The following is a 25017-nucleotide window of genomic DNA, read 5'->3' as shown; positions in this document are numbered from 1 at the left end:
GGGTTGGGCCGAGCGGGCGGCGGTTGAAGCGGGCAAAATCCCACATCCCACCTTCGCTCTCCAGCTTCCTCCGTCCGACCTCTTCTCTCCCCTCTGCCCCAGCGCATCGTATCTGGGACCTCTCGAGTCGTAGCCTGCTCGAACGCTCCAGGCTCAGCCGTCCTCAACAGGCCCCAAGAAGGTATGCTCACACTCCGTTTGCGACCGCCTGCCTGCATGACTCCTCCAACCCGCTAACAGATCTGTGCGCCCAGGAAAGCCATTGAAGCTTGCTAAACACTACCCCGGTCTCACACGCCCGCTTGACTTCACACCCCCCCCCCCCCATCTCCCTCGAATCGCAACCATGCCGTCGTCCTCCGTGGCCTTGACGCCGGGATTGGCGTCCTTCCTCAAGTCTTTGAAGACGAACCCGATTGACACATCCATTGACGATCTGATCTCGTGCGTGCTCGACGTCATGTCATCTCCTGTCGCGCCAGCTCGTGCGCCGTGCTGACAAGCCCCTAGTCTCCTCAAGCGCAGACAGATCCGCCATTCGAGATCGTGCGCGACTGCCACCGCCTACCTCCTGCGCAGTGTCATTTCCGCCTGCAGGACCTCGGATGCAAACAAGTTGATCGAACGGGTCCAGTATGTGGGTAGACGTGTGATGGCTGCCCAGCCCAGGGAAATGGTGGTTGGCAACATCGTCCGACGTGTGCTAGGATTGATCCGCGACGAAGCGGAGGATGACCGGGAGGCCGACTTCACGTTGAGCGACGCAGGCTCCGAGAGCCAACCGCAGACCCCTCGTATCCTCGATGGTAGGTTCTGGTTCCACCATGGGGCGTTCCTGAGACTAACGAACTCGGATGTAGACATCTCCGAGTCTCTCTCTGCACGCCATGATGGCTCCGACCGGTCCTCGAGACAGCCTTTCACCTCGCTGTCCGCACCTCCAATTTCCATGTTCAGTCTCCTCTCACACCCGGAGCCCGAGTCATCGTTGCCTGGTACCCCAGCTTCTGCGTCGCCTTCCGGCAGGCTGCCCAGCCAGATTCACAACAAGGACATCCGTGCCGAAGTGCTCGACGGCATCAATGAGATTATCGATGAACTGGGCCAGGTAGACGACCAGATCGCGGCCTATGCCCTTGACCACATCCACTCCAACGAAATCATCCTCACACACACCTCGTCCACTACCGTCCAGAAGTTCCTGCTGAAAGCTGCGGCCAAGCGGAAGTTTACTGTCATCCACGCCGAGTCGTACCCCAACAACCATGAAGCGACCCATGCCACCGTCAGCGGCCAGACCCCCGACGATGACGAGCTTCTAAGCACCGAGGCTTTCCAGAAGCCTTTGATTGCCCTGGGCATCACCGTCATCCTGATCCCGGACTCCGCGGTCTTCGCGCTCATGTCCCGCGTCAACAAGGTCATCTTAGGCACGCACTCCGTCCTTGCCAACGGCGGACTGGTGGCGGCGGCCGGCACACGGGTTATCGCCCGCGCGGCCAAGGTGCACCAAACCCCGGTGGTTGTCGTGAGCGGTGTGTACAAGCTCAGCCCGGTCTATCCCTTCGATTTCGACTCGTTGATCGAGTATGGAGATGCCAGCAAGGTCATTGGCTACGAGGACGGGGATCTGGTGGACCAGATTGATGTCCAAAACCCGCTCTACGACTATGTCCCGGCGGAGTCGATCGACCTTTACATCACGAACCTGTAAGTTTCCCTGCACATGGTCATCTTGGATCATGACGAGCTAACGCGAAATCTTCACATCGCAGGGGAGGTCATGCCCCATCCTACCTGTACCGGATCGTTTCGGACCACTACCGCAAGGAGGATATCAACGTCTGATCGATCGGGTTGGGATTCAGGCAAAGAAAGATAAAAAGACAAAAATTGAGACAAAAATGAGACACTATCGTGGAAATGCCGATGACTGGGTAATGAAACGCAAAAGTCTGGTTATATAAGGCGTAAGGGCATAGACAATGAAACGCAACGATACCCGCAGGAGCAGTCTATATCAGGGTTACCAGTCCTTATCGATTGTCGATTGTAATGTAATAAAGCCAGTCAGTATTCATCTGAATCTGATAGCAATTTGCATGTAGTATATCGGGATCATTCCCCGCAAACACTGCCTACGTACTTAAAAAGAGACGAGACAGACACAAGACTACATCATGATGGGTTGGTTTTTTTTTTTTGAAGAGTTTGATATTTTAGGGCCCTCCCAAAGAAATAAATCATGGCGCCATCTTTTATGGATATATCAATCGTAGTAGCTGCAATGGTATTTGCAGGGTCATCCGTCCTGAACCATCAATTCCAGACCATAGACTGTGCCTCCCGAGCTTCCATGGAATGGGGCCCCTTTCCCGAAGATTTGAATTCCCGCGTGGTGGTTGGGTTGTTTAAGAGCGGGGCTTCTCCTTCTTCTCCTTCCAGAGAGCGAGCAGACCGACACCGGAAACCTTGACGACCTTGAAACGGACACCGGGAATATCACCCTTGGCCTTGCCCTTACGACCGAAACCGGCGAGGAGGACCTCGTCGTTCTCATCGATGAAGTTCAAGCAACCGTCGTTGGGGACTAGATGGGTAAAAGAAAATGACATGTTAGCTGATGCTCTGCTGGGCCCCCGATTGAGTTTTTCCGTCTTCCTCCTGAATCGTTCTTCGTCTTCCTCTTCCTGGTTCCTTCCATCTCTTCTCCTCATCCTTCTGTAATCTATCTCCAAGCGACCAGTTCCATTCACATCCACCATCATCGAAAACCGGGGAAAAGAAAGAAAAGAGGACTACCCACCGAAAGCAGTGACCTTCTTGCCGTTCTTGATGAGCTGGACCTTGACACACTTCCGGATAGCGGAGTTGGGCTGCTTGGCCTCAACACCGACCTTCTCGAGGACGATACCCTTGGCGTGGGAGGCACCACCGAAGGGAGACGACTTGTAGGCTGTACCGAGAAGGCGCTTCTTGTAGTGCAGATCGGCCCAGCGGTTCTCACGACGGGTGGTCGCGAGCTTGCGGGCGGCGTTCAAACCACGGGGCTGTCCCTTACCCATCTTGACGGATTATGTTCGAGGGAACGGTGAACTGTGTAAGATGAAAGAAAATTGCGTTAGAAAAAAGAGCTTGTTGTTTGATCGTTCGGGGTTGGCTGTTGTGTGCGGCGGGGGGTGTTGTTCCGGATTGAGTCTCTCCTTCTCGTCCTCGGAACGGAATCTTGTGTTTTTTCTTTTTTTCTTCTTTTTCTTTTGTCGAGTGGTGTGATATAACCGCGCGCAACGGGCAAATTCAATATGGGGGGGGTGGTATACGTACCGACTGATGGAAAATGGGTGGGTGGGTGATGGTTGTCGAAAGTCGAAGCGGTCGAAAAGGGTTCCTTTCACGGCCGGCGGTCGCTCGACTAGATCGAAATTGTTCTGCTGTGCGGCTTCGCCCTAAACGGCCGCTAAGCGAGAGGCACGGGACCGCCAATCGTACGGATGCAGGTCACGTGAATGTTGACATGCTGACTCGCCCGCGGAGAAACCCTCGGCCCGCCCCTCGTCCGCCCCCGGATATAGTACATATGATTGACTGCTGCTGACGCCGGGCATGGCCTGATCCATCCCCGGAGCTGCGCAGCCTACCACGGCCCATCGTGGCCAGCATCCCCTATCCAATCCCGCATTAGCGCTATCGCCTCACTCGGCCCAATCCCTAGCTAGCTAGCATTTATCGATTAATTTGCTCGCCATGGCGTCCACCCTTCGAATGGATCCCAAGATGGATCCCAAGATGGACACCCGCAAGATCAGCTCCCAGCGCCTTCCCCCACCCGTCCTCTTCCAAGGCCCGCCGTCGCATAATGCGTCGAATATCTCCCTGCCTCCGCCTGTGTCTGCAGGAAGCCCTACACCGGCAGGGAGCCAGGCGCCGCCTCTCCAGCGCGTGCGCCCGACTCGGCCTCCCGGCTCCCTCGAGGCCCCCTTTCTCTCCCGCAAACAGTCCAAGGGCGAGGTGGACGGCTCCGACGCGATATGGCAGGAGATGCAGAGTGCGCTGTCCGAGGTCGAATTGAGTGCCACCACGGGCGAGCACGTCTTCGGGGAGAAGCACTCCGAGGCGCTGGAGGACCTTCGAATCAAGCAGCTCAAGCTCGCGCAGGCGTGGGCTCGCAGCGAGGCCGACGACGAGGTCGTGGAAGGCAAAGGGGCCGCCGTCACCAAGGGCAATGGTTCCCTGAGACCCGGGTCGCGGAGTACGGCGGGGCATGGAGAGGCGGGGAATATCGAGGACGACTCGTCGTCTCGCAACTTGGATCAGGAGACGGAAAAGGATATCCTCCTGGCTCGGGAGAGACGCGAGGCGAATGACAGGTACTTTGACCGTGTCAACAACGGCGTCTTGGATGTTGTGGCCAAATTGGAGGAAGTGGCCCAGGCCATGCGCGCCGTCGAGAGAGAGAGTAAAGATATCTGGAGCGACACAGATACCATGAGCACGACGACCCAGTCGACGACTGATACCGGGTGAGCCTGAAAAGCATGTCCTGCCGTGCATGATCCATGCACAGGTGCGACTTGACTCCTCTTCATAGCGCGTGATGCGGTCACCGACTCTGCGTGGTATCGGTCAGTCCGCATGGCAACTCCGAGAAGTGCACATGCATATCACCAGCGCAAGTCTTTTGTCTCCACACGGGTCGGCTCCTGCTACGGGTTTATCGCTCAAGGCAAGCTTCTCGGGTCTGCAATACTCCAGGCCATTGCCCCGTCGTGCAAAGGCAATTCCAACCACCCATTCAAGTCCATATGGCAACTACCCATCATGACCTGAAAATGACCCTCAAGAAAGTAAAACCGCAGCCAGAAAGGAAAGCCAATGGTAGCATTAACCGCTAGTCAACAATCAAATAAAATCAAGGGTATCTGAGCAAAACAGCCATTCCCACCCGACCCGCACCCAAGTATACACATACACACGTACTCATACACACACGCGTAATCCAATGAACCTCGCACACAAGGTAGCCAGCCACAGAACAGGCTCCCTCACTCCCACTTAACAAACCTTACCACCGAGTTCCAACCCTTCGCAGCCGTATGACGAGCATCCTCCCACCGACTCTCATGGGCCTTCCGCGCCAGTCCCTCCACCTCTTGATTCCAGCGATGCTTCAGATGATCTTGCAGGGTCGGTTCCGGAGGCGTCGCCTTCTGTTCCATCAGCAGCAGGTCTTCTCGTGGGAGGAGCCGGCGATCATATGCGCCGGTGGATTCAGCCACCCAGTTCAGAGCCCGGGTCTGCTCGCGGATGGTCTGGCGCTGCTCGAGACGGTTGGATCGGTGTGCTTGGACGGCGAGGTAGAGGACGGAGGAGGTGAGGGCGAAACCGCTGCACTGGAGGGGGGATGGGATGTTAGTCTTTGCATGGATGTATAGTTAGTTCACTGATCGGGGTGTGCGGGCGTAGGGATATGGTTGATTGATCGTAGGGTTGATTGAATAGAAGTTAGAGAGTGGTCGACGTACAAACCCGGTGAAGAAACCCATGATGTTGCCCCTTCAATTCCGAATCCAAGTCAAGTCCACAGCCGGTCAATGGGGGAGTGAGAGAGAGAGAGTGTGTGTGTTGCGTCCTGAATGTTGCCCGAATTGCGGCCCCGAAGTTCTTCAACGACGCGGATCGGGGCTGCCAGGCCGCACTCCGATTGGCTGGTGCGGGAATCGAATCTTTCCAGCGCAGCACATGAACCAAACCAACCAAGTCGGACGGCATCTTCAACTCAACCTCACCTCCACTTCCAACCTCCTGCCACTCCGTCGCTCCCCGCCCTTCGATTCTCCCAACGAAGTCCCTCCAATCCACTCCGGCTGCCCCGACTCAATCGCCCCTATCCACCCCGAACCACGCCAGCACCCCCCCCTCCCTCCCCCCATCCTCATAACCCTCCTTCACCATGGCCGGAGGCGCAGCCAAATACCGCCATCTGAGCCGCAAGTCCTCGCACCGTCAAGCCCTGCTCCGCAATCTGGTCACCTCCCTCTTCCAGCACGAATCCATCACGACAACATGGGCCAAGGCTAAGGAGGCGCAACGTCTGGCCGAGCAGCTCATCACCCTGGGCAAGAAGAACACCGAGGCCAGTCGGAGACGCGCACTGGCGACTTTCTACGTATGTATCATGAACACCCAGCCAGCCAAACAACCAATGAAAGAAAGAAACAAAGAAACCAAGAAACCAAGAAACAACCAACCAAACGAAGGAAGATACCGATCTAATTTATATGATATCATGAATATATAGACCCCCCACGAAATCCTCCCCAAACTCTTCGGTCCCCTTCGTGAACGCTACGCCGAACGTCCCGGCGGATACACCCGTGTGCTCCGCGTCGAGCCCAAGAAGGACGACCAAGCCCCCAGCGCCATCCTGGAACTCGTCGACGGGCCGAAAGATATGCGCTTTGCGTTGACGGCGCGCGCCATCGCGAGACAGCGCTCCAAGGGCTTCGAGACCCTCAATGAGATCGCTACCCTCAATGTGCGCAAGGTGACCCAGTTCCGCAAGGATGGTGTCGAGGATCTGGAGCGCGAGATTCAGCGCCTGGGCCTGGAGGGGAATGAGAAGGATGAGGCCAAGTCGAAGCCGAAGCCCGCGAGACGGTAGATATCAATAAATAAGTCTTGTGTTTGGTTGTTTGGCGGCTTGGGACGGGGAAAGGAGAGAGAGAGAGAGAGAGAGAGAGCAGGGAGGGCGCTGCTCTACTCTTGGTTTCTAGCCATGGGTCAAGCTTGCTTGGGTGGTCCTTTTCTTTTTATTTTTGTATCTTTACTCTTTGACCACCGTGTGTTTTTCATGATTGTGTAATTTTAGCTGTTGCCTGTTGTGTGTGCACATTGTACCTCTTGGTGGTGTCGTTGGTTGGACTCCGGACATTCCAACTGTAACTATCTGACCGAATGGGTACGACAAACCAGTGTAGGGCTTATAGTACTATTACTTGGTAGGCCTGCGGCATTTCAGCTGCCTTCGGTTTCGCGCTGGTTGGGATCGGTTACGACTTGATTCATACACTTTATGTATCTAAGCACTATCACCACCCCCTGAGCCAGCAAGATCTAGAAAACATGGCAAGGCGGAAGTACATGCATGTCAAGCTTCCACTATGTCCCCAACGACGCCCTGAAACCCCCAGACTTCAGCCCCAGTGATTCTACGGTGCAGTCAGGACTCGGAAAATTGGATTGAGCTCGCCAAATCATTTTGTCCTGTGACCAGGGGTACACCATGTCCTCTTCAGCTCCCGTTCCTAATCTTCCAGAGATAGAGAACAGCCATGTCAAGACCCACATCACAGCCAACGCACCACAACAACGATGAAAGATATGTACTTTTGGAGAAGGCGTGTCCCCCCGCGGAGACATCATCAGTTTGCGCTGAAAGGCAGATGGGCGCTAGTTTACCCTTGGCAAGCTTGTTCCGCCGGAAACAACCAGCGGTCCATTCTTGGCGGTTGGCAGCGTGTTGCCCGAGTAAGGAATTGTCGAGTTGGGGCCACTCCGGTGCTTCAAGTCGAAGTCAGAAGGAACCTCGGACGGGGGTGGCTTGGGGGGCAGATGGGATGGTGTCCCCCATTTGGTAATGGAATCTCTACCGCCGACGGGCACCCCGCGAATCGGGCCATGGCCTGCCGACCCGGAAGCCTCCTGATTATTCTTGTTGACATCCGGAAATCCGGGCCACTGCGGCTGCATGCCTGCTTGGATGCCGGGGTACGGACTCATACCATGCTGGCCGTTCTTGCTTGGATGCCGCGCTAGCGTCGCGCCACCGGGCACAAAAGAACGTGTTTGAGGGTTGAACGGCGACCGATTGAAGCTGCCGGGCAAGGGGTGGGGGCCCGAGAGGTTCTGCATGCCGGGGCTCAAGGGCTGTCCGGGATATTGCGGATAGGGGAACGATGTGGGAGTGGGGGGCTGGGTCTGATAATTTCCCCACGCAGCCGGCGGCGGGTTGCGAGGTGTGGGTTGTGGATATCCGGCGTGATAAGGCGGGGTGGACCAGCCGGGAGTAGGCTGCTGGTATGGGACCGAGTTGGGCATAGGGTAGCTGCTCAGTGCAGGAGAGGACTTGGTGGATGCCATCGCCGGCGATTGGTTGATAGTCGCATATCCAGAATAGGGAGACTGCTGCGGTACAGGCGCATTCTGCCACGGACCGCTCGGCGTCATCTGGGGAGAAACAGGCATCGAGTAATGAGGCATCGCATTCATATTCATGGGACTGGAGTACATGGGGGCTGTCTGCCCACTAGGAGGGTAGCCCATACCCGGTGGAGACACGCCAGGCCCAACCATGCAAGGCTGATTGGGGAAAGACGGATCGTTCATCGCCACGCCATAAGGCATCGACCCGTTGTTGTAGGGCATCCCAGGGTAGTATGCGTTGAATTGAGACCGAGCCTCGAAACTGTCATCGTGGGGGGTCTTCTGTCGGTGCGCCTTTTTGCGGCCACTCGTCGAGCTCGAGCGTGACATATTGGCACTGGAGTCGCCATTCGTATTATCTGCCGACTTGGACTCGGGGAAATCGCGAAAAATTCGCTCTCTAGCCTCCTGATACTTCGCCTCTCGTTCCTCTCGGGTTAACGTCAGCCTATCTTTGGCCGGGGTCGCGCCGGCGGATGAGCCGCCCCGTTCGCCATCGTTCCCACTGTCGCCCGCTTCGGATCCATTCTTCGATGGAACGGAGGAGCTTGCCGCGATGCTACCTTCCGTAGAAGGTCGCTCACCATCATGACGGCGCATGATTTTCATTGCGGGCATAGCTGGAGGCGGGGTGCTATGGTTTGCGGCGTGGAGAATAGAGAGGGGCGTGGGCCTGTAGAGATCAATCAGCCATTCATGCCATCAAGCCTTCGTGAGAAGATGCGGGCATCGCAAAGGAAGACTTACAGCCGACAAAACGGCGTCCTATGTAGTCGGACGGACGTGACATTATTGTCCACAAAGTGGGTTAGATGATAGTAATCGCCCAGTTTATGCGCAAGAAGTCGCCCAAAAGCATTTGATGGCGGAAGCTCCAAAGAGTGCTCCCTGGATAATAGTTAGACCATGAAACAGCGGGCAGGCAAGATGACGGGGCGACCTACTTGGAATTCTGGATGAAATGTCGAACCTTCTCTTCTAGTTGTAAGATCAGAAGACGATCCTTGGGGGATTTCATGGCCTCGAGGAGTTTCTCATCTGGATCCGAGGGAAACCCATGTATGGTTCGTCCATTCTGGAAAGCATCGGCATTCGTGACGAAGTTATTGGCGACAGCGTCTGGGAGAATAGCACCGTTCGTGCGCTGGATACCATCGACAAAGATAGGGCCCGACGGCTGCAGTATGGCCCGTGGTCTTTGCATGAAGCCGCGGGCACCCGACTCGGAGCCCGTCAACGAATTGGGTGCACCCGAGGCAGGCCCAGAAAGCGACTCCTCCTCATCAACAGCCTGGACGCTAGCGCTATCATCAGGACGCAAGGAGTCTTTCTCGTCCATTGCAAAGGTTGTCACTGACGCCATGCTCTTCGAATCAAAGCTGGTTGGCTTAGTCGAGGAGTTGGAAAGGTGGGTACGATCGTCCTCCTCAAACGAGGTCTCTCGTTTCAACGAACCGCGGTCCTGGGCCTCGGCCGAGAACATGGGACTCTCGTGATACTTCTTCTCTGCGATGTGAACGCCTTGCACAGCGTGCGAAAGGCCATCGACGTCTCGATCAACGATGGCAGCCTCGCCTCGGGCGGTACACGGGCCTTCTTTCGAGTTGGGTTGTTCGGAACACGACGGTCCGTCGGGAGACTGAGAGCCGTTCATCTCGTCAGATACGACGGAAGCTTCCGGGTTTGATGGTGGAGGCATGGCAGCAATCTGCGCAGCGGGTCAGACGGGATCATGCGATGCGTGGAGGGGCGGCGGGGCTTACCTTTGCAAAGGAAAGACGATGCTCGTCCCTCGGGGAACTCCGAGATGTCATGATAGTCTGGATCCCCCAGCAGAACTTGACGATTTCTTTGTAGCGTTCCTTTCGCTGAGACAGTGAACGATCGGATACGGACGAATTGGATAAGGGGAAACCCCGACGAGAGAGACTGACTCGGCTCGTTCAGGTTTTGAGGAGGACGAAACCGAGGAGACTTGAATCGATAGAAAAGCCACTCAAAGATCCCACTTCACACAAGCCCAAAAAGAAAGACGGTACATCTCTGGAAAACGTAATTCGCCATAGGGAAAGCTGCCTCGACGTCAGGTCCGGGGGGGGGGTGTGTGTGGGATGCAGGCGACCGGTTGATCAGGAGCCAGCGGGTGTGGGTGGGCAGATGGAGGCAGAGACAGGCAGGAGGGAAGGTGACTGGTCTTACACGATGGTCAGAAAGCGTGGCTCATGGTATTCGGCGAGGTTTCTTTCCGCGGAAAAGATTCAAGAGGGGGGGGGAAGTGAGGTTTCCTCGTACAGAGAAAGAAGTCTGCAATAAGAACCAGCGGGAGGCTGGGGAGGGAAAAGGACCCTCGACTTGGACTCAAGCCGGGATTCGGACGCAGGAGAAGAAGTACTAGTACTATCAGGGAAGACCGACGCTGCTGGAGCGACCTGGCGATCTTTTTGGGGCGAGAAGGAGCGAGCAGCAGCGGAGGAGGGAGTTGAATGAATGAATCGCTTGGCTCCTCCTTCGTGGGCCGCCGCTCAGCCGCGCGGCTAATCCAGTCGGTCCGGCCCACACGCTGCCTGCGACAGCCGCGATGACATGGAACTGGATACCTGCCAGGATACCCTCCATTCATCCCCTTTCCAGTTCTCCAGCAGGGCTGCTGCCTGACGGATCCTCTCTGCCTGCACTTCTCTTCGCCCCGTTCCCCCAACAAGACTCAGTTCCCGCATGAATCGGTATCGAAACGCTCCCGGGCTGAGAGGCCCTACCAAGGCGACTCCGAGTACCTTGTGTCAAAAATGCCTAAAACGAGATATGTACCTGTCCGCCGGTCTCTGATGGACGCAAACTGACCGTCTCAGTACGGCACTACAGCTATGAATGTACAGTGACGACTCAGGAGCGGCCGTACATGTCCCGCCCCTCGCGCACGCAGCAGTTGCAGAACCCCAAACTGCGCCCTCAACTTTCGGCGGACGTTCTTAGTGAGGAATCTCGCACGTATGTCAACCGATACCCCCAATCCTGCCCAGACGGGCCAACTGACGATATGTTCAGGACAGGGCTGGCTGATGAAATTCTGGCAAAGAAGCGTGAGGGAGAACGGGGTCGCAAAAGAGACCTGGATGAAGTAGACCCTCATGATAGTCGGACACAGATGTCGAAGCGAGCCCGGTCAGCCTCATCGCACTCGGTCAGCTCCGTCGCAACGATATCCACCAGTCGGTCACACTCCCGATCGCCCGCCCGCGGTGGAGACTACGGCGCAAGACGAAGCCAGGAGCGAACAAGATCTGTCTCCCCACATCCCAGGAAGAGACGGTACAGCGATTCATCCTCCCAGTACTCCGATGCGTCTCACTCGTCTGGCGAAAGGGGGCCTCGCTCTCGGTCGCGCGAGTGGTCGGATGACAGAAACACTCGGCGGAGACATCGAGAGTCCAGCCCCGACGAACGAGGGCGGCCTCGACACCTGTCGCGAGACGGGGGCCGACGGGATAGGACCCGAAGTCGGAGCGTGGATCACAGCCGAATTGCCAGAGCACGACGGTCTGTCACCCCCAGCACACTGCCTGAGAGCGGCCACTCCGGGTCCAGGGAGCAGCATATGGACCATCCGGGTCCCTCCCACAGCCGTCCTACCAACTTCGGCAGGGGAGGCGGACGGGATCAAGGACGTGGACCTCCACCTCGAAAGGAACGGAGTCTCAGCCCATACAGCAAGCGCATTGCGCTGACCCAGTCTATGAACCTGGGCAATTAGGCGTCGTTTGTTTTGAATAGAAAAAGTGCTGATCAAGGATGCATGGGAGTTTGGCGTTTTCCCTTCTCGAGGTTCATCCCCGCCGGCCGATTTGCCTGGGTTTCTGAACGCGGCACTGTACTATAGCAAGATTACACGGAAGGTTAATGCAATAAAAAGTAATTTTTCCCCCAACAAAATATGTCGGCAAATAATCCTCAACGCCGGGCGACACTCGTCCCAAAAATCCCCACGATGAGCGCCTGAAGTAAAAGTAACGTCGCAACTGCTATCATACATGTTTTCCCGGGGGTATCAAGATCATGCCGTTTCGTCCTCCAGCTCGCGCTCCTCTTCCCTTTCGCGGACGTGGATGCCCTCGACCAACATTTCGCCTTCAATTCCCACTTCTTCGCCGTGGCCGCCTCCGTTGGACCCGGTGCCCTTGGCCTGAGCGGCGCGCTGCGCATCCTCTATCCGCTGCCGTACGAGTCTCGCAATGGCGTTCTGTGTCCTCACATCGAGGATGCTCATCTTCTCGTCCAGGTCCCGTTTCAGATCCCAGTTCGGCTTCTTGGGCTGCAACTTGAAGAGATCGATCGGTTGGTCCACTGCCTCATCCTTCTGGGCTTGCTCTGCCGTGGCCTTTGCAATTTCAGCGGCCTGCGCTTCCAATGTGAGCTGACCCTCTATCGGGGCCGCGTCGAACCCCAGCTTCGGGCCCCGGGTCTCTGCGTCGTAATTTCTCCCGGACAAATACTTTCGGGTGACGTCTGAGGTGGCAGGTTCGGTTTCATCACCCGCCGTTGGTTCAGTGTCCGGCTCAGGCTCAGGCTGTTTCCGTTTCAACGCGGCGAGCTTTGCAAGGCGTGCTTTGCGGTCGGTGGCCGCCGCATCGAGAGAGGCATGATTGGACGACATGACGGAGGAGAGACGGAAAGGGGGAGGAGGAGAAGGAGAAGGAGAAGGATATATAGATGGTTGTATGGAGAGGAATCAGTCAGTCAGTCAGTCAGTCAGTCCAGGTTGTGGTGCGCCACATGGGCGGCGGGAGGCACACACCAGCCACACGCACCCGGCGCCGGAGGAAGATTCGAACTCCGCCGTCCTCTTGCTTGCTTGCTTGCTTCCTTCCCTTCCCTTCCCTTCCTCCCCGCGACATCGCCGCCATTCAATTCATCTTCTCATCTGCCAGCATTTCCCTCCCGTTCCCTTCCGAGACATGCAATAATTCCTTTCTGAATGTCCCTCTGCTCGCACCCCTCTCTACGTCTCTGCCTCCGTGCTGGAGGCCACTCCTATGCACCGGAGCATAGCCTCTGCCTGGGCAGGAGTCGACGGGTAGCTGCCCGGCATGCAAGATCCTTCGGCAGCAGTACGCCGCAGCCTTGGAAGGCCCCCCATTCCTCCAAGGAGCTCAAGCATGGTCACCCGAAGCCGGCTTCGAAAGCCACCGCGGCACCCAAATGGAACCGAGTTATCTACCGGACCCAGGTCTTGCGGGGCAATGTATATCAGCCTCTGAAAAGATTTCTCGGCGAAGACGTGCTGGCTATGGAGAAGGAAATCCGGGATAATTCATTAGCCTCCGGAGAACATGGATCCTCAGCTCATACTCAATGGCGAACCATCGCTGCGCAGCTGCGAGAGGGCGTGGATCCTGATGGAATTAGCTTCCATGATTTCCCATTGGAGTCCACGGAAATAGACCTTCTTGCAAAGATACAAACAGACTGCCTGGGAAGCTTTCGTGAAGCTTGGGAAAAACTTGACCTCAACACAAAGGCTACCGCTTGGGAGCGATTATCACTGGCGCTATTGCGTCACCGTCACTATGGCCTCCTCTTGGAATTTCTTTGGGTCACTAGCCAGGGTTCTGAGAAGCCAGTGCTAAAATTGGCTTATGACTGTCTGAAAAATATCATGGAATGTTTTCCCGGCTACAGAGACTGGACAAATGGGGAGCTCACTTTCCGCTCTGTTGTCCAGACTTGCTTAGCCCCTGAAAATTGGCCTGTTGTCATCATGACACAGAATGCCATGCGCTTATTTTTAGATTGCACAGACGGCGATGGTGTCCGCCGGGCCTGGGATCTCTCGCGCAAGAGAAAAGTGCATATAGTGGCCCCAACGCTTCTTCATTTCATGTCCCATTTCGTGAAGCTCAAGGACGCTGACATGGCATTGGAAGTACTGAAAGTCATCTTTGATCTCCGACAGGAAGGGTTCACAACACGGGACTACCTAGTTACGAGGGAAATTGCTGGACTCTTGGGCCTAGATTCAGTTGTGGACGGCCCAGATGGGCGGAACTTCCATATCTTGCCCAGGATTCTCAAGATTGGAGTGCGGCTTGATATGACCATGATGAATGCTATCCTGAAAAACACTTTCAAGACAGGGGATCCTCAGTTAAGTGATGATATACTGGAGTATATCAAGAAACAAGGCATGAAGTTCAATGCGGGCACTTACATAGCTCAATTGGGTGATGCTCTTGACCGCAGAGATCAAGACCTAGTCAAGGAACTGCTGCAAGAGATCGATACACGGCCTGACCTTCGAACGCACCCATGGCTCGCGAGCAAGATTTTTCACGCCCATTTTGTTTTTAACGTCAAGGGAAACAGATTCATAGGGGGTGAAGGTCAACCGGATCTCACCCCTGAACAGACCTTCTACTCCATGCTAGACGTGTATAATAAGTACTTTGACATCGCACCCTTACAGGAACTTTACATACTAGCGCCTGGATACACTCCTCCTGAATCGGACGTGGCTAAGTTGGAGCCAACCCGTGGTGCCATGTTTCTCCTGATTGCGAGTTACCTGCGATGCAAAAGAAGTGCGGCCGTTGGGCAACGCATTTATGCCAGGTTCATCGAACTTTTGGTTCAGGGCGACAAATATGCTGTTCACCTAGCCAAGACTGATCATATCTTCAACGAGTTCATTATCTCGTGGCGGAATGATCCTCGCGGGGGGCGACCGTCTGTGCGCGTCGTTGAAGACATGCTATACTTGTCGGCCCAGGACCCGGAAAAATTTGTCAAACCAACGGTTTTGACTTGGACAGTATTGCTAAGCGTGTTTATCTATACCAAGCAGCAATACGCCGCCAACAAAGTCAGAGAGATGATGGCTAAACATCAGATCGTGTACGATTTGTCCACCTGGAACCTGATCATCAGCGGACTTGTGATGAACCAGGATGTTGACGGGGTCGCGAAAGCAATTCAGACCATGCAGCAGGAGGGCCTGTCTCCAGATGCATATACGATTAAGCACGTGAACGAACTCGGAGATTTGCAATCCCTGGTAGACATCGTGGGGGAACTCAACGAGAGCGATGCTTTAGCCAGCGAGGGTGCTGCCGCCGAGGCCTACCAGGCGGAGATGATGGAAACCGAGCGATTGGTCGAGGAAGGTCTGGTGCGTCTGAAGGCGGACGAAGAGGACAAGTCGTGAGATATCCCGTTGGTTTCCCCGTTGGTTTCAGTTCTTCTCTTGCATCTCTAGCGTGGCGCGGGAGGATTCGGTGTTTTCGGATAAAACGTATATAGATGGAATTCCCTGGATGGTACTCCGTAGACAGCACCTTGTATGTACGATATGCAGCATGATAATTATGGGGATGAATCCCGAGCAAAAACGCAAGCAGTAAAAGAAGCTACAGTAACGCCAGTGCCTGGTAGAATGACCACCATGCTATCCTGAGATCGTAAGGAACGCAAGCCCGCCCAATCAGCCGCCGAAGAAGATGGAGACCTGGATGAAACCGGGGGCGTCAGCATTTCCACTCGTGCATACATGCATACATACATATATGCCTGGGCCATTGTACTCCTGCCGGGGACCGGGTATACTCACAGCCATCACCACGCAGCATATGCTGACATACGGGCTCAGCCGCTCGCCAATCCGTGCGCATTTCCAGAAGATCCCGAAGAAGCTATTCGAGCGCATTAGCGAGCCGTCCGATTATCTCGTCCATCCCATCTGTCGATCTGTCGACGGCGCGTCCTCGGTATGTATAGGCCACTCACCCGCTCTGGTTGCGGTCCATGATTCCCGGCATAATGGAGTGCCCATACGTGCTTGTGCAGATGATGAGCAGGAAGACCAGCAGGAGTGACTGGAAATTGAACAGTGCCGACTACATCTCGCTCTCACTTGTTAGTGGTGATTGTGTTGCTTTTGCGACTGCGGGCGTTATTCACTGACCATCTTGACAGGTTATAAGAGCGACCGGTCGTCTGGCCCTCTCAGCCGTGCCTTCTTTCTTTCTTTCTTTCCTTCTTTCCTCTTCTTTCTTTCCTCGTCCCCAGATCCAGTCGATGTGTAACACTCTCCTGTTCTCGTTGGAGACAACAACACGCAGGCAGGAGAATCCGAGTCGAGTGCTCGCTGAGACGAGTAGTGAGCAACTTAGTCCGTCGTAGTGACGAACTGCCACTCGCCGGGAAGTCCATTCTGCCACCATGTCTCCCTCCTCCCCCGCCGACCGCCTTCCCCCTGCGGCGGCGGCGACAGCAGCAGCAGCAGCTGGCTCGAGAAAGCGAAACACTCCGTCTCGTCGCCGTCCCCAGTCCCAGTCCCAGTCCCAGTCTCTGTCACTGTCTCTGTCATCGCAGCAGAGCCATACCCCCGCTCCTCCCCGCCAGCCCAGCACTGGTCATGTGCCGAGCCATCTCGCTCCCCCTTGGCCCTTCGATCCCCAGGAAACTGCGCTAATCCGCGCCGGATATCGCCCGGCCTACAAACCGAAACCTATCGCCGCGGCTACCCATCCAACGGACATAACCACCACGGCTGCTGCTGCTGCTACTGATCCCACTACTGCTCCCTCTAAACGACCCAGAAAGATGGCGGAACCTCGAGCCCGTGCCGCCCGGCACAAGGGGCAGATGAACTTTTCGTCAGAACGTGAGTTATTACTATTCCCCGCCCTTTTCTCCTGCTCTTTCCACAGGCTTGACTTCCACTTCCACTTCCACTTCCACCTACACCTACTAACGACCCACTTATCCAACTATATAGTGCGCCTCCTCCTCCTCGCCTACGGCGACCCCCGCCCCCACCCCTCCTTCACAGCCGAACCCCTCCCGGAAACCATCCGCGTGCTGGACGAGATCGTCACCGACTTCGTGCTGGAGATGTGCCACGGCGCAGCGCAATACGCCAGCTACTCGCGCCGCCAGAAGATCAAGGTCGATGATTTCCGGTTCGCGCTGCGTCGGGATCCGAATAAGTTGGGCCGTGTACAGGAGTTGCTGCGCATGGAGCGAGAGTTGAAGGAGGCCCGGAAGGCGTTCGATCAGAATGATGACCAGGTGGGCAATCTCAAGGATGCGGGTAAGAAGGGGCTTGAGGAGGCCGGCGAGAGTGTCGATGGGAAGAAGGGGAAGGGGAAGGGGAAGAGGAATGCTAGGAGGGATTCCGATGCTACCGAGGATAATACGGTGCCGAAGAAGAGGAAGGTTGGGGCGTGAGGGTGGCGTGGCTTGTTTTCGGTCTTTCTCTGGAGCTTGTTTTTACTCGTTCACTCACTTTAATCACTGGCGTTACGGGCTGGGCTGGGCTGGGGGACTGGGTTTCCGGGCTTTGTATGTACCTTATCTGTCATGCGTGATATCCTATCTGGTTGGCATCGGAGGCGTTTTTATCAAGATGATTTGTTAGCACATACATACATACATATATTGCCACTGGGCTTGGCTTATCGGCATTGATTGCTGCTGGAAAGGGTAAAGCTGCGGTACTTAGATTATAGATAAGATGTACTCCGTAGATCTACATTATCTACCTCTACATGCCCTTCCAGCATATTCGTCAGGTGGAGTCTAGATAAAACATAACTTCATTCACGTCTATCCGCAAACATCATGCACGGTAACAAGCAATGCAAACCCCTCCCCCCTAAAGCCACTCAACCTCCCAGCTACACACTACATAATCCTGAAGGCCTAACAAGGCGGGTGTAATCAAACCGGGACCGGTTAGATGCCTAGCCAGATTGTTAGGTAGGTAGGTAGGAGGAAGCAACAGCCCTTCTCTTTTCCCATTTTCCATTCCAAGCACTCTGATCAAAGCCAGGTAGGTGGACTCCCATACGCCGTGCTCTTTTTCATTCTTTTCGGTTCCGGCCTGTTCGTTTTCTCTGCCCCCTTTTTTGTCCCCCTTTTTTTTTTTTGCTCTTCCCGTGGTTGGTACTATCCCAAATCCCAACTCCAAGACCAGGTCTCTTTTTAACCCCTGGAGGTGTCGGGGTTGAACGTGGGGCGTCGCAAATAAGAAACAGAGAGAAAAGGAAATTTTTGCACAATGAATAAATGTTCAAGAGAAATGGAAAGGTATCGTTAGAATAACCCTATCTCCCCTTACGCGCGAGCCTCCTCTCCGCTGCGCTCTTGGTTCCGCTGTTGCCCGCCCCGGCCTCCCTTGCCGCCTCTTTGGCCGCCGCGCTGAGCTCCCGCCTCGGCGCTGCCGGACTCGCCTCCCAGGGTCAGCTGGGCGGTTGCTAGCCGGTTGGACAGCTCCATCTGTGTACGGATGGTGTTGGCCAGGTAGGACACGACCAGGACGTCCTGGATGTGGTTGTTGCTGCGCACCGTTAGCAGGAGAAGATGAAGGGCAGGGAAGGGAGAGGAAGAAGTAGTCCACCCGGGGAAATACGTACAAGTCACGCTCGATGTCAGCGGGCTCCACCTTGGGCGCCAGGGCCAGGGTGTTGAGCAGGAACTGGCCCAGGGCCGTCGAGGCCGGCGCCTCCTCGTCAATGACCGACTCGACGTAGCGAGAAACACGGTCGATCATGCCCAGCACCTCCTCGATCGCACGCTCCAGAGCCTCGATGTCGGTGAACAGGTTGGCGGCCCGCTCCTCGGATTCGCGAGCGGCGGCCACGGCCTCCAGACCGCTCTTCTCGGCCTCGCCGTACCGGATCTCGTAGGGGACGGGGATGAAGGCGGCACTGTCGGCGGCTCTCTCCGCGGTCACGCCGACGGGGGCGGAGATGTAGGCGCGGGTCTCGATGTCCTTGCCGGCCTCGGTGGACACGGTCAAGTGGACGGCCGGGTGAGGCCACGTGCCGTCACCCTGGCCGCTGTAGAAGTTCTGGATCAAGGCGCTAAAGGTGTTCAGCTCGGACGAGGTGGCGTACCACCCGACAAGGACTTCCTTGGGGTTGGCCTTCAGGTGCAACGCCAGCATCTGCTTCTGGTATTCCATGTCCACCTCGACCTGGTCTGTCGTCTCCGTGTGTCCCACAGCGAAGGTGCTGCGGATTTCCACCTCGGTGCCATCTTCGGTCCTGGTTCCCAGCAGAGTACCGATGACCCGCTCCTGGTCGGCGTTACGACGGAGGGAGTGGTCCAGGATAGAGAAAAGAGCCTAGCCACGGCCGTCAGCAACCGGACACAGCGGATATGATCCAGCCATGGGGAGGTAGGGGGAGGGGGGACGTAGATATATACCTGAGGCTGGATGACCACGTTCACAGGCGCGGTAGTCGGGGCAGACCCCACAGCCACGGGGCCCAGAGGGCGAGCAAGGTGCACGAAGGAGTCGGCGTCAGCCATGATGGGCAGGTAGAGTTGAGGAGAGTCGGTGTTGGGGCTGATCCTATCTCGTGCTGGGCGTGGGGGAGGGCGTCTGGGGTCGGGGATGCCAATTAAATCTTCCGCCTCTCTGAAGTTGCGGCGGCGGAGGTTCTGCTGCTGCGAGGCTCAAATTGTGTGTGCGCAAACTTCCCTTCCGCGCTAAGATAAGATAAGCCGCCCTTCCTCTTCTTCTTCTTCTTCTTCTTCTTCCTCTTCTTTTTTGTTCCCCAGCAACCCGCAAAAAAAAAATAATTCGCTCTTTTATAAAGCTCACCCCCCCCCCCCACTCGACCGGTTTCGGCTGGATCACAGAGTCAATGGTTTTTCAAAGAGGTCGAGGTTCCCGGGGACGTGGCATGGGCCGCGGACGAGGTCGCGGCAGGGGACGAGGCGGGAGAGGCCCCGTCAGTCGCAGAGATGCCTTCCAATCCTCCCGAGTCGACGAGATTGAGTGAGCCCCCCCACTGCAGTCGGGCTGCTATGTGTAAGCTAACCGGTCCATTCAGATCCGAAGGCTCTTCCGAAGGTGAGGATGGCTCGGGGGACGAGTCCATGGAGAACGACATCGCCGACGATCAACAGATGGACGAGGGGTCGTCCAGCGACGAGGACGAGGATCAGCAGAAGGGACGTTCCTACAACGAATTGCTACAGCTCCTGAACGCATCCACCGACTCCAAGGGCCCGGCTCGTAAGAAGAGAAAGGTCGACCATCGAGACTCCGAGAAGATTGCAGTTGTCGCGGACGAGGAGGAGGAGGAGGAGGTGCCCGAAGAGGACGACTTGGAACAGCAGGAACCTTCCGACGAAGAGGACAACGGCAATGCCCCCGAGGAGGATGCAGGATTGCAATTGGATAGTGACGATGAAGACGGTAGGGATTTCTTTCCATTGCCTATCTACATGGTTCTCCAAGCCCGCTAATGCCCCGCCAGATAATGATCCTTTCGACACACACTTTTCGATCCCGAAGGAAGACGAGCTCACTCAGAAAATCAAGGCCATCGGGGAAAACAAATGGAAGACCACTAAGAAGGAGCTTCCCGAGGAACTGAAGTTTGTGCGCTCGGTGCCGGATACCGGCGACGAAGCGTCCTGGCTCCCCGCCATGAAGAACATCTCAAGCGCCAAGGTAAACAGCAGTGACGGTATTCCTATACATATCGCAACGGAGGACTGACGGAGACATCTACAGCTCAAACGGAAACTCAAAGCTCCTGCCGCGGAAAATATCCCTGAGATCAGTGGCCAGGCCCAGCAGCTCGCCCCGTACATCTTCGGCTACCAGGACGTGCTCTACGGAGCCCGGTCCACCTCCAACGTGGCCCAGATGCGGGACCTGCTGGCTCTCCATGCCACGAACCATGTGCTCAAGACCCGCGACCGGGTGCTCAAGAACAACGCCCGCCTGGCCAAGGAGCAGGACGCCGACCTCGACGTCCGAGACCAGGGGTTCACTCGGCCCAAGGTCCTGTATCTGCTGCCGACCAAGCAGGCGTGTGTGCGGGCGGTCGAGTCGATCGCGCGCTTCTTCCAGCCCGAGCAACAGGAGAACAAGAAGCGCCTCACGGACACGTTCTCTTCCACCGACGACCAGTCGTGGGAGAACAAGCCGGATGATTTCCGGGACCTGTTCGGCGGGAACGACGACGACATGTTCCGCCTGGGGCTGAAGTTCACCCGCAAGACGGTCAAGTACTTTGCGCAGTTCTACACCTCCGACATGATCCTCGCCAGTCCCTTGGGTCTGCGCACGATCATGGATCAAGCCGAGTGAGTTTGCCTTTGAGTACCGCCGCAGGGGCCCATCGCTAACGCCATGCAGTGTGAAGAAGCGGGACCACGACTTCCTGTCGTCGATCGAGGTGGTGATCGTCGACCACGCCGATGCCCTCCAGATGCAGAACTGGGACCACGTTGACTACATCCTCAAGCACCTCAACCTGCAGCCCCGGGAGGCGCACGGGTGCGACTTCAGCCGCGTGCGGACGTGGTACCTGGACAACAACGCGCGCTACATGCGGCAGCTGATCATGCTGTCGTCGTTCGTCACGCCGGAGATCAACTCGGTGTTCTCGGGGCACATGCACAACGTGTCGGGCAGGGTCAAGGCGACGCCGATCCACGCGGGGGCGATCGGGGAGCTGCCCCTGCCGGTGTCGGTCAAGCAGACGTTCTCGCGCTTCGACTGCCTCTCGCCGGCGAAAGACCCGGACGCGCGGTTCAAGCACTTCACGACGACGGTGCTGTCGACGCTGGTGCGCGACATCGCGTCGGGGCGCGGCAAGGCCAGCGGGGGCGGCACGCTGGTCTTCATCCCGTCGTACCTGGACTTTGTGCGGGTGCGCAACTACTTCGCGACGTCGGCGCAGACGACCAACGTCTCGTTCGGGGCCATCTCGGAGTACACGGAGATGCGGGAGGCGACGCGGGCGCGCACGCACTTCATGAACGGGCGGCAGTCGGTGCTGCTGTACTCGGAGCGCCTGCACCATTTCCGGCGGTACCAGATCCGCGGGGTCAAGCGCATCATCATGTACGGGGTGCCGGAGAACCCGAGGTTCTACGGCGAGATCGTGGGCTTCCTGGGGCTGGATCCGGCGGCGGTGGTGGAGGCGGCGGAGGGAGGCGTGCGGGCATTGTTCTCCAAGTGGGATGCGCTGAAGCTGGAGCGCATCGTCGGGACAAAGCGCGTGGGGAATATGTTGCGCGAGAAGGGAGGGGATACCTTTACGTTTATGTAGAGGGATGATGTATATAGTAGTTAGTATAATCCGTTGTGTATAAAAAGACATGTCTCATCCACGGCTTTTCTTCGACTGATTGTATCCGCAGTGGCTACTCTGTAGAATGGAATGATTAGGGCTCGGGGTTTGCGCACAGACTGCATAGTTCAGTTACAGCTCCTGATAGCCTGGGTAACTCCTGATCAGCACCATCTCGTATAAATTCCTTCCTTTTGCAGCCTGAGTGGTGCCTTGGAAGGTCACACGAGGGGGGCCGATTAGTCATCAGGCATGCACTTCAGCCGATCGTCGCCGGGACTAGTCCTATTCCAGTCTGTCGCTTCTCGCCGATCAAGAAAATCAACATTCCCAACTGCCAGGTACTTAAATACTTGCCCTGTTCCACATCCGATCCGGATCTGACCTGTCTCTAGCCGAGAACAATACCATATCTACCTATCTATCTACCCCTCCCATACACATACAATAGCCAGAGAGAGAGAGAGAGAGAGAGAGAGAGGGGAAAAGCGAAACAAACTTCGGGCCTCGTTCCTCTCCCATCCGCGCCTTTACCTGCCTCGCCCTCCCCACCAGTCGGGTTCGCCAACATGGCCTCCCCGGATGCCACCTGCGTCACGCCCTCCCAATCGTCGCCCGCGCTCAGTTCTCTCCCCCGCGATTCCTCTTCGCCGTCCGCGGTTCGGTCGGCCCAGTCCCAGCCCCAGTCTCAGAGCCATGGCCATGGCGATGACCACTATACCGAGCGCAGTCCGCTGCTCGCTTCTTCTCCCTCTGCCGCCTACTCCTCCTCCTCCTCTCCATCTTCCTCGTCGCCTTCACCCGCTGCAACAATGTCCGCTCAATCGTGGTGGACGACCATGTCTCATCCGGCCCGCGAGTTCTGGGCCCAGGGCAAGGGCATGATCCTGGTCCTGGGTGCGCAGTTCTTCGGCGCCACGATGAATGTCATGACTCAGTTTTTGGAGATTAAAGGGAAGGAGGGGAGAGGGTTGGATCCGTTTCAGGTGCGTGGACTTTCTCTTTTTTTACCGGGGAGGGGGGTAGGTAGGTAGCTACGGTGAGATGGGATGGCTAGTGGTGATAGTGCGTGCGTGCTGGCTGGCTGGCTGGCTGGCTGGCTGGCATGCATGGACTAGCCTGCCGCCGTCGTCGACTACTAAGTAGATACTGTCTCCGCGGGATACCTCGGCTAATCTATCCCGTCCCAGATCCTCTTCGCTCGCATGTCGATTACCGTGCTGGCAAGCTACCTCTACATGTGGTATGCTCGCGTGCCCCATCCGCTGGGGACGCGCGACGTCTTCCCCCTGCTGATGCTGCGCGCCAGCGGCGGCTTCTTCGGGGTCTACGGCCTCTACTTCTCGGTCCAGTACCTGCCGCTGTCCGAGGCGACGGTGGTGACCTTCCTGGCGCCCATTCTTACCTGCTACGCCTGCTCGTTCCTTATCCCCAACGAGACCTTCACACGCAAGCAGCAGCTGGCCGGGATCGTGTCGCTGGCCGGGGTGGTGTTGATCGCGCGGCCTTTCCCGTTCATGCGGTCGGGGGCTCCGGCCGACGACCCGGAGCTGGGCGACACGCCCGGGTCCACGGACAGCTACCACCACGTGCTGGCCATCGTGGTGGCCCTGGTCGGGGTGCTGGGGGCGTCGTGCGCGTACACCACGATCCGGATGATCGGACAGCGCTGCCACCCGCTGGTCTCGGTGACGTACTTTTCGATGTTCACGACAGTGGTGGCCACCCTGGCCATGCTGTTCGTGCCCTCGATCCCGCTGGAGCTGCCGGGCACGCTGCTCGAATGGACCCTGCTCCTCGGGCTCGGGGTGTGCGGCTTCCTGCTGCAGTTCCTGCTGACCGCGGGGCTGTCGTACGTGCCACCGCCGCGCAAGTCCAAGGGCCGCGGCGAGTCCTCCCCGCCGACCTCGTCCGGGTCGCGGGCCACCTTCATGATCTACATGCAGATGCTGTTCGCGGTGTTCTACGACCGCACGGTCTGGGGCAGCACGCTGTCGGCGGTTAGCTGGGTGGGCTCGGGGATGATCCTGGGGAGCGCCATCTATGTGGCGATGGCGCGCGAGGGCGCCAAGGGGGCTGGAGCAGGCGAGGGGAAGGAGACCGAGCGTGCGGCGGTGGAGGAAGGCGGGGAAAGGCAATCGGGGGCTAGCGCGTGAGGACGCGAGGCAAAAAGGAGGCGCTGCTATGTGTGAGGGATTTGACCTGCGAGAAGAGTCTCCTGGAGTCTAGTCCCGGTGTCCAGCTGCATGGGGCTCGGTTGGGTGGACGCCACCAGTGCTGAGTCCCGGGGGGGGGGGTGCCGTTTGCATTTGGGTATATACGACATACATGCATACATAGACGGCGGGGATGCATGAATCATGAGGATTATGAGGAATGAGACGAATGATGAAATGGCAGTTTCAGCGACAGCGGTGCAGGAGTGCAGTAGACAGTAGATACTATCTATCTATCTACTCTACTACTCGTAGACACTAGACATGTGCACTAGCCCGACTGGGGAGGACTGCGGGGGAGCTCCACTCAATTGGCGGTGCTGATTGGCAGGAGACATCGAGCTCTCGTCTGCAGCGGGGCGGTGGGTTGCCAGTAGTAGATCCGGGGGTGGGCACTTTTCAATCTGAATCTGATATCAAGAATGCTGTGGATTATCCATCAACCTCCAGCCCATAAACAGAGGACTCACCCACTCCTATATTATTCCAATTCCCTCCCTCCG

The 25017-nt window shown here is 56.8% G+C and overlaps 15 protein-coding genes across 15 annotated transcripts; 8 read left to right on the top strand and 7 right to left on the bottom strand.

The window, feature by feature from the left end:
• Positions 1-339: 339 nt before the first annotated feature.
• On the top strand, positions 340-2009 carry BO70DRAFT_362266 (translation initiation factor eIF2B subunit beta). The gene is made up of 4 exons (XM_025543251.1): positions 340-444; positions 511-806; positions 861-1710; positions 1776-2009. The coding sequence occupies exons 1-4, from the start codon at positions 347-349 to the stop codon at positions 1846-1848; spliced, it is 1317 nt and encodes a 438-aa protein (XP_025399099.1). The 5' UTR covers positions 340-346; the 3' UTR covers positions 1849-2009.
• Positions 2010-2083: 74 nt separating this feature from the next.
• On the bottom strand, positions 2084-3096 carry rps23 (40S ribosomal protein uS12). The gene is made up of 2 exons (XM_025543250.1): positions 2807-3096; positions 2084-2590 (listed from the first exon to the last, which is right to left on the bottom strand). Exons 1-2 carry the CDS (start codon positions 3063-3065, stop codon positions 2412-2414), a joined length of 438 nt encoding a protein of 145 aa, XP_025399098.1. The 5' UTR covers positions 3066-3096; the 3' UTR covers positions 2084-2411.
• Positions 3097-3624: 528 nt separating this feature from the next.
• On the top strand, positions 3625-4924 carry BO70DRAFT_362263 (DUF5315 domain-containing protein). The gene has a single exon (XM_025543249.1). It carries the CDS (start codon positions 3745-3747, stop codon positions 4522-4524), a length of 780 nt encoding a protein of 259 aa, XP_025399097.1. The 5' UTR covers positions 3625-3744; the 3' UTR covers positions 4525-4924.
• A 44-nt stretch (positions 4925-4968) lies between these two features.
• BO70DRAFT_362261 (MICOS complex subunit Mic12 family protein) lies at positions 4969-5610 on the bottom strand. Its single transcript, XM_025543248.1, has 2 exons — positions 5523-5610; positions 4969-5390 (listed from the first exon to the last, which is right to left on the bottom strand). The coding sequence occupies exons 1-2, from the start codon at positions 5541-5543 to the stop codon at positions 5043-5045; spliced, it is 369 nt and encodes a 122-aa protein (XP_025399096.1). The 5' UTR covers positions 5544-5610; the 3' UTR covers positions 4969-5042.
• Positions 5611-5810: 200 nt separating this feature from the next.
• Positions 5811-7004, top strand: BO70DRAFT_362260 (mitochondrial 54S ribosomal protein bL17m). The gene is made up of 2 exons (XM_025543247.1): positions 5811-6166; positions 6299-7004. The coding sequence occupies exons 1-2, from the start codon at positions 5951-5953 to the stop codon at positions 6659-6661; spliced, it is 579 nt and encodes a 192-aa protein (XP_025399095.1). The 5' UTR covers positions 5811-5950; the 3' UTR covers positions 6662-7004.
• A 35-nt stretch (positions 7005-7039) lies between these two features.
• BO70DRAFT_362259 (putative R3H domain protein) lies at positions 7040-10329 on the bottom strand. The gene is made up of 4 exons (XM_025543246.1): positions 9966-10329; positions 9147-9910; positions 8950-9090; positions 7040-8875 (listed from the first exon to the last, which is right to left on the bottom strand). Exons 1-4 carry the CDS (start codon positions 10014-10016, stop codon positions 7450-7452), a joined length of 2382 nt encoding a protein of 793 aa, XP_025399094.1. The 5' UTR covers positions 10017-10329; the 3' UTR covers positions 7040-7449.
• BO70DRAFT_40412 (uncharacterized protein) lies at positions 10115-10961 on the bottom strand. Its single transcript, XM_025547065.1, has 2 exons — positions 10495-10961; positions 10115-10391 (listed from the first exon to the last, which is right to left on the bottom strand). Exons 1-2 carry the CDS (start codon positions 10820-10822, stop codon positions 10213-10215), a joined length of 507 nt encoding a protein of 168 aa, XP_025399093.1. The 5' UTR covers positions 10823-10961; the 3' UTR covers positions 10115-10212.
• Positions 10812-12120, top strand: BO70DRAFT_379800 (uncharacterized protein). The gene is made up of 3 exons (XM_025545376.1): positions 10812-11002; positions 11055-11190; positions 11248-12120. Exons 1-3 carry the CDS (start codon positions 10918-10920, stop codon positions 11951-11953), a joined length of 927 nt encoding a protein of 308 aa, XP_025399092.1. The 5' UTR covers positions 10812-10917; the 3' UTR covers positions 11954-12120.
• Positions 12111-12923, bottom strand: BO70DRAFT_362257 (CCDC12/cwf18 family protein). The gene has a single exon (XM_025543245.1). It carries the CDS (start codon positions 12851-12853, stop codon positions 12254-12256), a length of 600 nt encoding a protein of 199 aa, XP_025399091.1. The 5' UTR covers positions 12854-12923; the 3' UTR covers positions 12111-12253.
• A 154-nt stretch (positions 12924-13077) lies between these two features.
• Positions 13078-15567, top strand: BO70DRAFT_362256 (pentatricopeptide repeat protein). Its single transcript, XM_025543244.1, has one exon. It carries the CDS (start codon positions 13175-13177, stop codon positions 15398-15400), a length of 2226 nt encoding a protein of 741 aa, XP_025399090.1. The 5' UTR covers positions 13078-13174; the 3' UTR covers positions 15401-15567.
• Positions 15485-16371, bottom strand: BO70DRAFT_362255 (protein kish). The gene is made up of 4 exons (XM_025543243.1): positions 16157-16371; positions 15979-16088; positions 15803-15884; positions 15485-15700 (listed from the first exon to the last, which is right to left on the bottom strand). Exons 1-4 carry the CDS (start codon positions 16157-16159, stop codon positions 15677-15679), a joined length of 219 nt encoding a protein of 72 aa, XP_025399089.1. The 5' UTR covers positions 16160-16371; the 3' UTR covers positions 15485-15676.
• Positions 16372-16413: 42 nt separating this feature from the next.
• Positions 16414-17570, top strand: BO70DRAFT_315156 (putative transcription initiation factor TFIID subunit 13; the record flags this gene model as incomplete). The annotated part of the gene is made up of 2 exons (XM_025540298.1): positions 16414-16858; positions 16973-17570. The coding sequence occupies 2 exons, from the start codon at positions 16414-16416 to the stop codon at positions 17422-17424; spliced, it is 897 nt and encodes a 298-aa protein (XP_025399088.1). The 3' UTR covers positions 17425-17570.
• A 742-nt stretch (positions 17571-18312) lies between these two features.
• Positions 18313-19512, bottom strand: BO70DRAFT_292293 (eukaryotic translation initiation factor 3 subunit F; the record flags this gene model as incomplete). Its single annotated transcript, XM_025539405.1, has 3 exons — positions 18313-18535; positions 18612-19324; positions 19408-19512. 3 exons carry the CDS (start codon positions 19510-19512, stop codon positions 18313-18315), a joined length of 1041 nt encoding a protein of 346 aa, XP_025399087.1.
• Positions 19513-19869: 357 nt separating this feature from the next.
• BO70DRAFT_315151 (UTP25 family protein) lies at positions 19870-22598 on the top strand. Its single transcript, XM_025540297.1, has 5 exons — positions 19870-19984; positions 20040-20407; positions 20469-20665; positions 20729-21306; positions 21359-22598. Exons 1-5 carry the CDS (start codon positions 19890-19892, stop codon positions 22275-22277), a joined length of 2157 nt encoding a protein of 718 aa, XP_025399086.1. The 5' UTR covers positions 19870-19889; the 3' UTR covers positions 22278-22598.
• Positions 22599-22672: 74 nt separating this feature from the next.
• Positions 22673-24852, top strand: BO70DRAFT_362253 (DMT family transporter). The gene is made up of 2 exons (XM_025543242.1): positions 22673-23284; positions 23489-24852. The coding sequence occupies exons 1-2, from the start codon at positions 22868-22870 to the stop codon at positions 24452-24454; spliced, it is 1383 nt and encodes a 460-aa protein (XP_025399085.1). The 5' UTR covers positions 22673-22867; the 3' UTR covers positions 24455-24852.
• The last annotated feature ends 165 nt before the right edge of the window (positions 24853-25017 follow it).

Source organism: Aspergillus heteromorphus (genome assembly GCF_003184545.1).
Source record: "Aspergillus heteromorphus CBS 117.55 chromosome Unknown BO70scaffold_13, whole genome shotgun sequence".
NCBI classification, from domain to species: Eukaryota; Fungi; Ascomycota; class Eurotiomycetes; order Eurotiales; family Aspergillaceae; genus Aspergillus; species Aspergillus heteromorphus.
This window is presented reverse-complemented; position numbering and strand designations above follow the sequence as displayed.